This window comes from Watersipora subatra, chromosome 9 (assembly GCF_963576615.1).
Source record: "Watersipora subatra chromosome 9, tzWatSuba1.1, whole genome shotgun sequence".
Classification (NCBI taxonomy): Eukaryota; Metazoa; Bryozoa; class Gymnolaemata; order Cheilostomatida; family Watersiporidae; genus Watersipora; species Watersipora subatra.
The window spans coordinates 37,676,776-37,693,044 of record NC_088716.1 but is presented as its reverse complement, the minus strand read 5'-3'; the positions used below and the strand labels follow the sequence as shown (position 1 = coordinate 37,693,044).

The 16,269-nt window shown below is 35.2% G+C and overlaps 1 protein-coding gene across 1 annotated transcript in view; it reads right to left on the bottom strand.

Moving 5' to 3' along the window:
• Positions 1 to 16,269, bottom strand: part of LOC137403673 (serine/threonine-protein kinase mTOR-like) — an 89,187-nt gene that overhangs the window by 35,168 nt on the left and 37,750 nt on the right. Inside the window, exons 18-26 of the mRNA XM_068089672.1 lie at positions 15,041 to 15,268; positions 10,547 to 10,688; positions 8,937 to 9,101; positions 8,196 to 8,275; positions 5,390 to 5,527; positions 4,633 to 4,770; positions 3,174 to 3,286; positions 1,971 to 2,244; positions 1,070 to 1,245 (exon numbers count right to left, since the gene is read on the bottom strand). Of these exons, the coding sequence (XP_067945773.1) occupies positions 1,070 to 1,245; positions 1,971 to 2,244; positions 3,174 to 3,286; positions 4,633 to 4,770; positions 5,390 to 5,527; positions 8,196 to 8,275; positions 8,937 to 9,101; positions 10,547 to 10,688; positions 15,041 to 15,268 (1,454 nt within the window). The remainder of the gene's footprint in view (positions 1 to 1,069; positions 1,246 to 1,970; positions 2,245 to 3,173; positions 3,287 to 4,632; positions 4,771 to 5,389; positions 5,528 to 8,195; positions 8,276 to 8,936; positions 9,102 to 10,546; positions 10,689 to 15,040; positions 15,269 to 16,269) is intronic.

Here is a 16,269-nt window from a genome sequence, read left to right as displayed (position 1 = left end):
CTTCAAAACAAACAGAAGTATAGAGAATCTTACCACTATATACCTATTACTAATGCCGACACTAGTTGAATACTTACTGTTCAGTTTCATATGAAACAAACGAATTTATGGTCAACAATGACGGACAATTGCAAGTATGTCACCATGAACGTGGCTATAATAACTTAACATCTGTGCAGTTCGCTTTGATTTAGAGAGCGTATTAGGACAGCTTTCAGCAGGTGATTTTCGCAAGGAAGTCACAGCAGATTAACATGTATTGTTGAATTGGGTTGAAACACAACTGGTTGCTTACCAGCCATGCCAATAGACCACGACAGCTCATAGTTAATAGTGACAGTTGCTGTTGTGGTGGTCGTTACAGCTCTTTCTAGTGTTATTAACTTGCTGTTGTTAAGTAGTTATAATAGCTCATAGTAATTGTTATAATTACAGTAACTAGTTGCACAAGCTTTCCCTAATAAGCATCTGAAGCAGTGCATAACAGCTCCGTAGCATCCTTCTCGATGCATAGAAATTAGCAAAACCATGAGTACTTGAGACTTGAAAAATATTTTTTTCCAAGATATTCTTTTTTTTTAAAGTAGACCTCACAAAATCTGCTTTGATGGTAGGAAGTGAATTTTCTTCAAAGATTTAACTGGGCAAGAGATCTCCAGTTCATATTCACAATCACACATTGTAATTTGTAGAGTAGCCGTTCATTTCAGTTTGCTTTAATAAACCATATCTTTTATAACTGGAATCCGCAATATAAACTACCAAACTAATTGCTAATAAACTGTAAACTGGAAAAAACATCAAAAATAATCACTGAGTTTGTAAATTAATTGTAATATTAATGGAATAAGTTAACGAACATGTTAAGTGTACCAAACAGTTTATGAGTTTTTGAACCTATTTTGGTTTCAAAATGACAATTAACTAGAATTTATAAAAAAGTCATCTTTGGCTGTTGCGCGCAAGGACGTTTACTATGGAGGACATCCACAAAGCATGGTATAGATTGATAGAGGCAAGAATAGCAGCAGGTGATGGATAAATTGAACAATAGAACATTCTAGAATACCTTCTCAGCCATTCAAGCCAATCATCTTTAGACACCTTGGTTGCTCCTCGGCAGGCTTTGATTATCTCATCTGACTTCACCTTCTGCTTCTCCTTGCGTATCTGGGCACTAGCTAGGTCAGAGTCGGTGGTGGTACGACAGATAGATGTCCTGACAGCAGGAGTAAACATGGTGCCCTGTAAGTTACAATAATATATAGTCACAATCTGTTAATAGCAACTCAATGTTGTTAATATTTCACAAAACAACAATCTGTATCATCAAATGTCTAACGGGTCTAAGGGTACCAAGTAAAGAGCAATGACAAATGTCTTAATGATCCATGTTTATGTTTCTTCAGGCAAATAAAAGAACATTTCCAAAACCAAAACCCGGGAAATTAATATAAAAACCAACAAGACAAGCAAAATGGTCAATCTAAAAAACCTTTACAAGAGCGCAAAGCAAATATAATAGCTGCTAAAAACAATCTAGACATAGTGGGCAGCTAGTTTTCACTGTAAACACCACTCAAGAAGCCTGTCCAACCTGGACTCAAAAGTCTGTCCAACCTGGACCAACCAATCATGAAGATCTCAATCAGTCCAACAATAAGTTATCATTTTATAGAAAGAGATACATAATATAACAACCAAAATCCGTACTTCACAAATAAACCTACGAGAGAGAATAACCAAGGATAAGTAGAGAAAACTGAGCGCAGAAGACAAAAGCAGTGATATTGAAACAAATCCGCGTGTCTATGTACTGTATGTACTGTATGTAGATCAGATTTTTAAAATCAGAGTCAGGCAATCCAAAAAATAACAAAAGCCTAAAATAAATTGTGAAGCCACTGCTTTTATCTAGAGTCAGAATCGCTCGAAACATCCTTCTACAACTAAAAACAGAGGCTACATACGTCAGCGATTTCTCTCACGAGGCTGCTGTATCTCGGGTCAGATATCCTCTGCCTTTGCAGAGTCTTTTGAACCATTGGTATGAATATACGATATTTCTTGCCCAGCTGTGGCATCAGAGAACAGAGTGTAGCCATCGCTTGCTTGGTGAAGTCAGGAGGAAGTGGGCCATCCTTCACCGAGTCGAGCAATCGCATAATCGGATGTATTATCTTTGATGCAAAGTCAGACAAGTCCAAACTGTCAGTTAGGCGTTCAACTGTCTTCAGGGCTAACCTAGCAAGGGAGGAGACCTTATAATGCTTCCAATAATAATGTGCTTCAATTGTTTATCTAAGCAGTTTATCTTAGACTAGCAGTCTATAGTTTAGACTAGCGTCTATAGTTTAGACAAGCGGTCTATAGTTTAAACTAGCGGTCTATAGTTTAGACTAGCGGTCTATAGTTTAAACTAGCAGTCTATAGTTTAGACTAGCAGTCTATAGTTTAGACTAGCAGTCTATAGTTTAGACTAGCAGTCTATAGTTTAAACTAACAGTCTATAGTCTAGACTGGCATTCTATAGTTTAGAATGAAGCACAATAATTAAGTATTGACACCTTACATATGATATCAACGCCTAGATAACCACCTGTCTACAGATTAGAATAAATTGAGGATAAAATAGAATATTTGAGTAGAAACAGTTTAAACATGATATCAATGTTTAGAGTATTACTCAACAACTTAGAATAAAATTGAGATGTTTAAGTAGGTACAGTCATGTCGATGCTTAGATACAGAGTCTAAAGTGTAGAATGAGAAATGTTATCTAAATAGCATATTAACTATTTCACAGTTTAGATTACCAGTACTTAGAAGTTGAGGTTAGTTCTTATTACGATATAATAATATATAATAATGTGGATACCTTGAAGTGAATTATACTCATACATAGATAATCACGTAATAGTAAACAGAGAAAGAGAGAATACAGAGATAGCGAACTGCAAAAATAACTAGTATAAAGACAACACCAGTACAACTTGTTAATAGTTGCCATCTTATTATTTTCTACTGTAGCTCTCATCTCTACCTACTGGTATAAGATCAGTAAATCTTATACCAGTAGGTAGAGATCTACCTACTTCAAAGAAAACCTAATGTTAACATATATCTACAGCAATAATACCGGTATTAACGCGAACTCTGACTGAGATACATACATCTTCACATCCTTGTCCACTCCGTGTTGATCGAGCAGTTGCATTATGGGAGGCAGCAAGAGGTGTATGTATCCATCAAGATTGATGCCAAAGTCTTGAATTGCACATAGCAGCTAGCACCGGAGTAAAATAATAATAATAATAATAAACACACGGCTAAATATGAAACTAAACACACATCTCCAAACCATTGCTCAATAATATATTGGAATACTTTAAACAGATATCTGTCAATTGATATTAATATTTCAAATGAGTAATTTCAGTGTGTAAAGTTATTACGAAAATAACTTATCTTTAGTACGGCATGAAGTGATTTACAAATGATCATATACAGGGTTTGGCAGTTCTTAAAAATAATTAATTTAATTAATTAATTAAATAATTGATGATTTGATATATGAACACAATTTAGTACATGTGTTGGCAAACAGTGCTATATATTATTGATTTGATATATGAGCACAATTTGGTACATGGGTTGGCAGACAGCGCTATATATTATTGATTTGATATATGAACACAACTTGGTACATGGGTTGGCAGACAGCGCTATATATTATTGATTTGATAGATTTAGTACACGGGTTATTAAAAGCTACAGATTTGGTACTGACACACCACATCAACTTGATAACAGCATGGCTTTTACTTACTAACTTTATTACAAGAATTTAAGAATTAAATGAGATTTGAGTTTGATTATAAACCAATCACAATATCGACATGCATGATTATAAGCCAATCACAATATCGACATGCATGATTCTCTAACAAAATGACATACAAGACATAATTAGAGATGTACTACCATTGGAAAAACAACAGAGGCTCAACTAAGAGTAAACAATTACAAAAATCTTACAGAATCATGAACAGAGCCGAATGTATTTGAGTACTTGGTATTAAACAGAACAGAAATGTTCTACGAAGTAAGCAGTCGGGTTTATATTTGAGAAAAGAGGTGAAAGATTTAGCATACTGAGTGGACAGCATAAGCTGTTAGCAGCAGTGTGAGAATAAGATGAGAGAGCAAACAGGTGCCCTTCCTCTTAGCTAGTAGAAAAGTAAAAGGTGTATAGAACAAGGATGAATGCCATTTGTTAATTAGGTAATCTATGTAGGCAAATACTGACTTGCACCAGTTATTAGCAAGAGCTTCATCTCATTGATGGTAAAATAAAACGACGAGGCAGATTAAATTGGGCCTTCCTATCATAAAAGCAGACAGGTTAAACAGAGTAAGCAAGTGCCCACCGTCTTTGATGATGGAAAAGTAAAAAAAATAGACAGACTAAGCAGGTGCTTTTTTTCTGAGTGGTGAAAGAGTTAAATAATTAAGCAGCCTAGGCAGCTGCTTCCTTCCTTAATGATGGATGGTTTACACAGACTAAGGGTTGCCCTCCTGTCATGAAGGTGAAAGAGTAGAAGGCTTAGATAAAGAAAGCAGGTGTCTTACCTCCTTAATGATGGTGCGTTGTGGTGACTTGTCCGAAATGAAAACCTTGAGCATGTGAGGAATTATATCAGGTAGGTAGAGTTTAAACTCTGTCTCTATAGAGGCAACAGTAGTTCTCAGCAGAGCAATCATTGTTTTCTGTCAACAACAAACTAAACTGAATGCCATATGCTACTGTTAAAAGTGCATTGACAAACAACACAGAGTCAATCATGCCATCAGAGTACAGGTAGTTGATGATGTCATCAGAGTATAAGTAGCTGATGATGTCATCAGAGTATAGGTAGTTGATGATGTCATCAGAGTATAGGTTGCTGATGATGTCACCAGAGTATGATGATGTCATCAGAGAATAAGTAGCTGATGATGTCATCAGAGTATGATGATGTCATTGGAGCAGAAGTAGTTGATGATGTCATTGAGTACAGATAGTTTATGATATGAACAGCTACCTTTACTCTGATGACATCATTATTCTAATTCAACATGAATGATTTAGTTAAAAAGATTCTCATCCACACAAAAATTAAAAGCTGAAAAAGCATGAACAGAACAATCCGAAGTGACCAACAAAAAACAACAATGAGTAATCAGTCTATGAAAGACAACCACTAAGTTCTAAATAAAAACTATTCATCAATGGTTATATTAAAACCAACTAAGCAGTAGACTTAATGATCAACCAAACTATAACATCAGATGAAATGGAAATGAAACAAGTTAAACTGCAAGACAAAAACAAGTTAGACTGCAAGACCTGTATGTTCTCCGATTGCTCAGGGGTCTGCAGACTGCTCGCCCAAGTGATGTCAATAATGGAGAAGATGTCTGATAGGTATGGCTTGATGTGCAGCTTCACAATGGTGATGACATTGCTGAGTTGGGTGAAAAGGAACTGAAAAGCAACAAGCATACAAGTAGCGCAGTCTTTGATGAAACTGTGAATGTCAAATGTTAGAGTTTACATACATGTAGATGACAAGTTCAAACATACTTAAATCATACATAGTCTGTTGAGAAACGTGTATTATAAGATGAATATAAACTAAGATCTAACCATACTATCATCTCAAGCCATACTGTTGTCAATATGATTTAATAGTATGACTTCATCTAAGTCATATGTTTTCATTATACCAATGCTGACCAGTACTTGCTCAATGTCAGACAGATTTGTAATAATATTGGTGTCTCTAGCCAGAAATGAATTTTTACATTTTGGTTTTAGACTTCTCAGTATATATGTATATTCATTCCATATACAAATATACAAATAGCGTAGAGGTATAAACTAAATCATTTTTCTCATCAACAACTGCAATCTTAAAGAGTTCAGAGAAGCTAACAGTTCTTTGGTACTACTCAAATCTCTGCAAGCATGACTAAGGGCGGAGGGTCCATTCGTTTGCCCATTTATCAGAGTATGCAGCCTGGAGAAAGGTGTAACAACTGTACATGCAATGTGATTGGTTAAATCTATTGCCCTGTGATAATGTTGCTACAAACGGTGGCAGCACATATGGGTGCTAAAACTAAGAAATAGTATCTTAGTTTGGTCAAAAAGTTTAACAAAATTAGTTTGAAGGAAAGCAACAAATGTTTAGTTTGTAAGTTTTTTGTTACCAATTCACTTAATTCAAGACATTTGAAGTATTTTTCCTTTTGTAACCTGATAAGATGCACAAGAATGCTTCACCACCAACTTAAAAACAGTTTGAATAAGTTAGCAGACTATTTACATGCACTCCCTGCAGACCAGCGTTCACAAAATGCTTGTCTGAGTTCCTAAATGATTCAACCATTCACAATTGACTTCTGGACTGATTCTTACTTCTGCTAAAGTTAATAAAAATGCAGTATGTAAAAAAAGCAGCACCAAAGGAAATAAAAGGAACCAAGCTTGAGATTTGAGCATTAACAACAAACTTGACGCAAACCTTTAAGGCATCTCTTACTATTTCAATACCTAGTAACTCATGGGAAGTGATAGCATTAGATCAGACCTTTAAGGCATCTCTTACTATTTCAATACCTAGTAACTCATGGGAAGTGATAGCATTAGATCAAACGCGATGCAATTGAAGGTGGTTTTTCGTCTGTCTCGACAAAGATTTAGGTTGATTGAGTAAAATTAGTAATAAATTCAGCTATCAGTTTTACAGGATTCTACCATTCATAAGGTTGGCACGTCGCTAACTCTTTCATCAATGGCAGACACAAGCACACATGCCATCAGCTACCTAAATAAGACTCCAGAAGTATTTCAAATTAGAAACAAAACATGCACAAATTATGACGTTACAAGAAGACCTTCAAAATGTCTTAATATTTGGTAAGTACATGTAAAACATACTCTGCAACACAAAATCGTGTTGAAGATGTGATCTCATCACTTTCTATCAGAATGTATAGTTATTTTTCAATCATTTGAGATTTTGTTTGTTGTTTCAAGTGATCTGACTGCCAGCATGTTTCAAGATTAAAATCGACAGAAATTTTATCCCAGTTCAAACAAAGAAAAAAGTCAGAAAAAAAGACTTCTCTAAAAATGACGCCAATAGTTGCACTTCCTGTTTGTCTCTCTCGTAATGACATTGGCCATCGCGCTTAAGTCGCAGTGTTACCTGCCTTACTTTACATTGACATACTTCCTTTGGTATTTGCTCATGATTGTTGGAATAATACTTCAAATAAAGCCTCAGATACAGAGCTATAGATGTCTCAAATACAGCCTCAGATACAGAGCTACAGATGTCTCAAATATAGCCTCAGATACATTGCTACAGATGTCTCAAATATAGCCTCAGATACATTGCTACAGATGTCTCAAATATAGCCTCAGATACAGAGCTACAGATGTCTCAAATACAGCCTTAGATACAGAGCTACAGATGTCTCAAATATAGCCTCAGATACAGAGCTACAGATGTCTCAAATACAGCCTCAGATACAGAGCTACAGATGTCTCAAATATAGCCTCAGATACAGAGCTACAGATGTCTCAAATATAGCCTCAGATACATTGCTACAGATGTCTCAAATATAGCATCAGATACAGAGCTACAGATGTCTCAAATACAGCCTTAGATACAGAGCTACAGATGTCTCAAATATAGCCTCAGATACAGAGCTACAGATGTCTCAAATATAGCCTCAGATACAGAGCTACAGATGTCTCAAATACAGCCTTAGATACAGAGCTACAGATCTCTCAAATATAGCCTCAGATACATTGCTACAGATGTCTCAAATATAGCCTCAGATACATTGCTACAGATGTCTCAAATATAGCCTCAGATACAGAGCTACAGATGTCTCAAATATAGCCTCAGATACAGAGCTACAGATGTCTCAAATAATTTAAAGATAGGTTGGTTAGTGATTGTCATGCCTGATCTCTAAACACAAGGAACACGTCTTTGAATGTGTATTGTTTAAAAGAAGACTAATTGCTACAATTATACAATTTAGAATGAGCTGTTTTAGGTAATAAAGATGTTCATAAGAACTAAATGAGAGGGTAACTCACAACAATCCATATTAACTGTCAGCTATGAACTCACCTGACGAACTGATTCATTTTCTCTCATAACTTTGAGACACGCAGGTACAACCTGTGATATGTACTGCACGCTGTTATTGCCTGCAAAATATTGCGGAACATACAGGCATGTAGAAGCTGAAAATGCTTGAAAGTCAGATTTTTTTATATTATTTAAAATCTCAGAAACCTATGAAATATGTTGTTTGTGTCTGGCCATAGACACCAACTACTAAGGCATCAGACTCTGTGGGCTATGCGGCACGAACAACACAGAATTCATGAAAATGAGCGTAATCTCAGCCACAGCTATTACTGATAGGCTCCAAGGAGTTTTTTATTACTCATGCAGAGTTTACACATTTGAATAACTTTTGACCTGATGCTTATAATATTCTAAGTTCTTACCTCCAGCCATAAAGTGTTGGCTTATGGTATGCATTCAATTCAAGGGGACCTTCACAATGCTATCATGTGAAATAGTAAGGTTTAATAGTTGAAATAGTTAAATATATTTCCTTCTGACAAAAAGGCATCACACAAGTAGTAAAGTACAGTGGTATCCTGATACAGTGGTACCAGGATACCACTGTAAAGTACATTGGTATCCTGGTACAGTGATATCCTGATACAGTGGTATCCTGGTACACATTCACATCCTATACATCGTGCACTCCCTAAGTATGCCCTGTTAGCCCTAGCTGTGACTAACAGCACCCCACCATACTATATATATATTCTCTTGTAGTTGTTGGATTATTACCAAGAGACTTGAATATAATGTTGATGCCCGCAACAGCTTGGAGATGAAACTGGCCCAGACTAGGTTCATTGATGATCCTCATCATGCAAGCAATGGCTACTGCTGGGTAAAACTCATCTAAGGTGGCCGTTGGCATGGATACCAGCATTTCATTGGTAGTTATGTCTACAACAAAAACACATGGCATATTGTATAAATAGCCCTACCTGCTAAGGCAACAAGCTTAACATTACAGAGATGAAAGGGCTAAACTCATTATAACGAATGGCTTCAAATCCTCTATGATGCAATCTTTTTTTACGACCTTTAATTGTGGCTTCAGACAGACAGGCAGACGCGCGAATGGATGGACTACTACCCTGACAATCTAGCTGTGAGAGATCGTCAGGTGCGCCGATAGAGCACGGAGGAATAAATATGTGCACAATTATTCCCAAATCCAAGAAGGTTAATGCTTGGTGCAGGTGGCAGAGTGATGAGTAGTAAAACTGAGTGCAGTGGGTTTGAGTCCTGTATAGTTCTGAGACCTGTATAGTTCTGAGTCCTGTATAGTTCTGAGTCCTGTATAGTTCTGAGTCCTGTATAGTTCTGAGTCCTGTATAGTTCTGAGTCCTGTATAGTTCTGAGTCCTGTATAGTTCTGAGTCCTGTATAGTTCTGAGTCCTGTATAGTTCTGAGTCCTGTATAGTTCTGAGTCCTGTATAGTTCTGAGTCCTGTATAGTTCTGAGTCCTGTATAGTTCTGAGTCCTGTATAGTTCTGAGTCCTGTATAGTTCTGAGACCTGTATAGTTCTGAGTCCTGTATAGTTTTGAGTCCTGTATAGTTCTGAGTCCTGTATAGTTCTGAGTCCTGTATAGTTCTGAGTCCTGTATAGTTCTGAGTCCTGTATAGTTCTGAGACCTGTATAGTTTGAGTCCTGTATAGTTCTGAGTCCTGTATAGTTCTGAGTCCTGTATAGTTCTGAGTCCTGTATAGTTCTGAGTCCTGTATAGTTCTGAGTCCTGTATAGTTTGGCACAGATGGATGAACAATACCCTTATTATGGTAAAGATTATCACTTCAACCATCTCTCACTCCTAACTGTTGATGGGTAAATAATACATCGTATCATTATTGATACTTTCAATTGATCAAATTTTATCGATTTTAATCTAGAAACATCCTGGCACTCAGATCACCTTAAAAATAAAAAATTGGCACATGATAGAAAAGTACCGATACTTTCTGATAAAATCTATAAAAATTTTGTATAAGTTCATTCTTGATGCTACAACATAATTTGTACTATAATAAAAGCTGTGTCCGTCTGTCCATCTGTCTTTTTGTCCATCTGTCTGTCCACAGCCTTGGTTGGAGGTTGGGAAAAAAGAAGACATCGTATAGGAATTTAAATCCGTAATATTCAGCTTAGCCCCCCCCCCTCCGGCATACTAACAATGTTAAGAATATTCGCTACAAAATACGACAGTTTGAATGTACAAACAAAGGAGTACCACTCCATGTAGTAGTTATACCATGTATTAGTTATAGTAGTAGTAGTTATAGTAGTAGTAGTTATACAATGTAGTAGTTATACTATGTAGTAGTTGTAGTTATACCAGTAACTTACCAGCGCGATCACTTCTCTCTCCCCCTGGCTCCCACATGCTGAGTACAACAGCACCGGCTGCCTCCAACCCCCCGATGGTACCAAGGTTCACTTTATGGCGATAAGGGTCAAGGGCACCCAGCAAACCAAGCAGTCTTATAACCTGCAGAGAATTTAACGGCAATGGCACCATATAATACACGCATAACCCTGAACCCACATATGCAAACCTTCCTATGTCAGAAACATAATGTGAGGGTTATTGCAGGTTGTTAACAGCTTTGCTAACTAACTTGCAATGTTAATTACTTATTGCAAAAAGATTAACCCTTTCGCGGGCAAAGCGACATTTTTGTCGCTTCGCGATACTCCTTCAAATGGGCAGAGCAACAATTTTGTCGCTAGAAAAATATATTTCTTTTATTACGGCTTTTGGTTAGCTAAATGCCGTTTTTTGTTTACTTTTTCGATCGATAGCAAGCTATGATATATTGGCTTTGGTTAGCCTCTAAAAAAATTATTCTATTTGCACAAAACGATCATTTTTAGCAGTAATAAATGAATAAAAATTGCGAAAAAAATTAGAAAACCGTTCTAAATAATTTTCAATTATTTTTCTTTTTGGTTCTGTTTTAGTTGTTATTTACTGAAAGCTTCAAGAGTTTTATTTTAGTTTATCGTCATGACGACTTCTAAGAGAACTCTCCGTGATTATTCTAATACAGCAAGTACTAGTACCGGAGTTGCTAAGAGAATCGCAGCTGACTGTGACTTTTTAGATTTAGTAGCCAGAGATGACAATAAATCAGGTTCAAATTGTGATTGTAATTATTTTACATCTGGAAGTGATATTGATAAAAAAGCTGGTAGCAGTAATGATGATGAGGTTGGTGGGGTGATGTTAGTGCCTGAAAGAATATTACCAATATAAAAAGAGATAAATCTCCTACCATTCATCAGTTTGTAATAGTGACAGGTCCAGTATTTACTCCAGTAGATGCTGTGTGATTGGTACAAAAAGACAAGAATAAGCACATGGTGCAAAGACTGTGATGTAGGCCTTTGTAAAAGAGAATGCTTCTGGATATAGTATACAGAAATTGTGCTTATTAAAGTGTACACTTGTATCATAAAAAGATATACAATATATATATTTATCTTGGTAGATCTACATATATAAATATTTTTATGTTATACATTTTTACTCATTTATAATATATAGATATATATATATATATATACATCTGGACATATACATGTATACATATGCATGTTTATACATAGATATATGCACACAATAACATACAAAAGAGTGTATAAACCTTTTAAAAGAAATTGATTTTCCGGAAAATTAATTCGCCCACGGGGGCCTGATATAGTCCTGAAAATTGGCCCATGAAAGGGTTAAACTTTTAATCAACCATTGAAATATCTATTCTATAAGCTGTCACCTACAAAAGTAAACGGCTTTTTTAGTATGACATGTTTTGTCAGTTTTTGTTCTGATTTTAGTCAACTCAACGTTGATTGTTACCATTCCGGTCTGATTGGATCAACTCTTGCACACTTGCAACTCTTGCATTTGAAATTTTTTGTTCGCTCTGACGAAATTTGTTTTTGCTGAATTTATTTTGCTGACATACACTTAGTGTTTTAGCTGTAAAAGCTAGAGTTACTATAATAGAGCTTTAATCTAAAGTTTGTTTTAATCAGCAAAAGATTCTGCACAAAAATTGATGTATATGACAAACAGAAGCCATATTTAACTTTTGTAATTTATTGAAACAGACTGCAAAAAAAATGCTTTCATTTTTGACGTTTAACCAAAACGCAGACCCTATTGTCTATCAGAATTACCCGAGGTTCGATGTTGAAGTTCACTAGCAAAAATCCTTCATCCGTCCTAAACCAAAAATAAATACGTTTGGAAACAGCGATATTATGCTGGGAGCTCGGAGTAAAAAGAAAACTAACTGTTTTTTGGCAAAATGATAACCCAATTACCTAAATTTATTGTGACAGCATTTCGGGTGATTTGTTGACTCTGCAACGCGCGATAAATGTTTTTGCATAAGTACTACGGTGAGCCGTTATAAGTACTACGGTGAGCCGTTATAAGTACTACGGTGAGCCGTTATAAGTACTACGGTGAGCCGTTATAAGTACTACGGTGAGCCGTTATAAGTACTACGGTGAGCCGTTATAAGTACTACGGTGAGCCGTTATAAGTACTACGGTGAGCCGTTATAAGGATTTTCCATAGCAAAAGAGTTAAGCATATGGGCATTAGGCGTTATATATAAAATCGGGCATTTCTGTAAAGTAAACTGTAAGAAACCAAACTGTGCTGATGATTTTCTCAAAAGTATTTTAATGAAAATACTGAAACTGTGAAACTGCTGCGGGTAGAAGGCTATGAAAAGTTCCTTCTTGTCCCAAACACTTTAAAAACTTTTGGATGACCAAAAAGCTTCTTTTGGACACAAGAAAGACAGATTATTTGGCGAGTACAGAACTTACCCCTTTAGTCCTAATTTAAAAAAAGAACGACATAAAGACTAAAAATAAAGTTTCATTACTTACCAAAAATGCAAAAGCTGATTATTATTGTAATGAAATATCAAAAATTAATGACCCGAGAAAGCTTTGAAATTTAATAAATAATGCTTGCGGATGAAACCGAGGTAAAGCTTAACAAAAGTTACTAAGCTTTAGACTCTTCTTCAAGGAATTAACTGATGACAAACAAACAGCTACAAAATTTAACACTTACTTTACAGAGATAGGACCCAGACTTGTGCAAGCTTTTTCTAATACAAATATAAAGCATCAAGCTTCAGGGATGAAGACATTCCCAAATTTTAATTTTGTGCAAGTTCATGAGTTTACTGTTCAGAGTGTTATTGCAAATCTAAATGAACACAAAGCAGAAGGTATAGATGGAATTTCGGGAAAATTAGTGAAAACATGTTCACTTGAGTTATCAAAACCATTGACCTACATATTCAACATGAGCATAAAGCAATGTGTTTTCCCACAAAAAATGAAATGTGCTAAAGTTTTACCCATATTTAAAAACAAAGGCGATAAGCTGTTATCTAATAACTATAGGCCTATTTCTATTCTGCTGGTTTTTTCAACAATTTTTGAGCATCTTAAAAACCAACAAATCCATAACTACACTATTGAAAAAAAACATTAGTGCAGAATCTCAATTTGGAGTTCAGAAAGGGAAAGGAACTCGTGAAGCATTAATTTAAGGTATATTCATTGACTTTTCAAAGGCTTTTGATACAATAGATCACTCAATCTTGATTAATAAGCTTAAACAAATAAATTTTTCTCATTCGAGTTTAGAATTAATTCAAAATTATCTATCGAATCGTCTTCAAAGTGTTACACTATCTCAGAAAATATCCCAACCTTTAGTAATTAAATGTTGAGTACCACAAGAACCCATTCTTGAATCAACACTGTTTTTGTTATTTATAAATGATCTTGTAAATAGTACTGATAAATTTAAAACTACTTGTTTTCTGATGATACTAACTTATTTTAAAACGATAAAAACTTGAATAAAAATATAGCTATAATAAACAAAGAATTATATGTGGTAAAAAATTGGTGTGATCAAGACAAACTAACATTGAATGTTGACAAGATGGATTTCATAGTTATTCAAAATCAACAAAATAAATTTTGATTAACAAAAAACATTTCCATGAATGGACAAAACATACAAATGACAGAGAGCATAAAATTTTTAGGCATTACAATAGATAGTACACTAAACTGGTCAAGACACATAGAACTAGTGAGAGAACAACTGCGACAAAACTTGGGACTTATTTACCAGGCCTCAATGATCTTACCGGAAATGCCTCTTTTGTTTTTATATGATACTCTAGTTAACAGTAAAATAGTTTATTACTTGGAATCATGGGGAAATCCTCTGATGAGCTACTTAAACAAAATTTTGGTCACCCAGAAGCGATTGCTTAGAATAATGTATCATGAAAACTCGTGTTTTCTATAAACTCCTTTGTTTAAAAGATCTCGTGTTTTAGCTATACAACAACTATACCAATTAATATGTCTTTTATCCTTCACACAATTTAAATATCAATTAACTTGCCAACACATTACAAAACTCGTCAATCCTTATTTTCATTACCACTTCTACCCTCTTCCTCAACTGGTGACCATAGACGGGTTGCCTATCGTGTGTCATCAGCATGGAATTCCTTGCCAATTTGGCTAAGGAAAATTGAGTCATGATGATTTTAGGGCTGCTTGGAAGAAGTACTTGCTGGACTCTCTGGAATAAACTAGTTCTGATTTTTTTTGCTTAGACAATCCATGTTTTCTTCATCAACAATATAATCTGTTAACTCGGGCTTTGCACCTCGAATAACCATGCTACTGCGCATATGGGCCCTCATTGCACCTTCCTTCTATCATCTCGTTATGTTATGATTTAATGTAAAATAAAACAAACAAACAAAAGGAACAAACCTCCTTCCTAACATTCGGTTTTGGTTCTGTTACAAGCATGTTGAGGAGAATAGTAAGGAGATTAGGGAATCTGTTATAGGGCTCTACCACCAGTCCTGTACTCGCCACCACTTGGCCCATCGTGCGGATGACTACTTCCTGTTTGTGAGTAGAACTAGAATCCTCCAGCATTGACTCGATGACTACTAACAAATCATCCGCATACTGCAGCATCTTCTGTCCTCCGACCTGCAAGAGCGCTTCATTTCATGACCATAAGCGCATTTAAACTACTAAAATATAATAAACTAGAAATTCCCCTGTCATACAGCCCACGACCAAAGTGACATTGGAAAAAAGAAAGGGTACTGATGGTTGAGAAATGCAATATTAGCAGTTAAATGGCACTGCAGTGCAATAGAATAACTGCAATGGTAGCTGGAATGTACTGGATGTGGGTGTTATTATATACAACAAATAACAATGATGAAAGGAAAAGATTATACGTTTATATCTCTCCCCTGCAATAGGAGAAATGCAATATTGGCCAATATTAGAAGTGAAATGCACTGATATTATTAGAATAACTAATATTATTAATATAGTAATAATATAAAACCAATGCACAATTTTGTTTACATTTCAAAACGTCATAGCTAACAATATCAAAAAGTGATATTTATATAGATTTTTAGAAAATCTATTTAAAAAAGTGTTTGGTCATGACAAACAGCAATAATAAAAGGGAAAGATTATATGTTTATATCTCTCCCCCTGCAATAGGAGAAATGCAATATTAGAAGTAAAATGCACTAATATTATTAGAATAACCAATATTATTAATATAGTAATAATATAAAACCAATGCACAATTTTGTTTACATTTCGAAACGTCATAGCTAACAATATCAAGAAGTATCAAAAAGAATTATCCAAACTTAGTAATAGTAATACAGTAATAATAGAAAACCAATGCACAATTTTCTTTACATTTTAAAACGTCATAGCTAGCAATATCAAGAAGTATCAAGAAAAATATCCAAACTTATAATTAAATATTGTAATAATCTCATAAAAATCGTTAGAAAAAAATAACATCGTCATTTCCTTTACTTACACTGCGTTGGACATCAGTTAGAATACCGAAGTACTCAAATGTGTCTAAAATGTCAGTTACTATGAAATCGGCAAAAATGAAACGATTTCTGTACTCCTACGTTAATTACAGAAACCTTTGGCAATTCGACAAT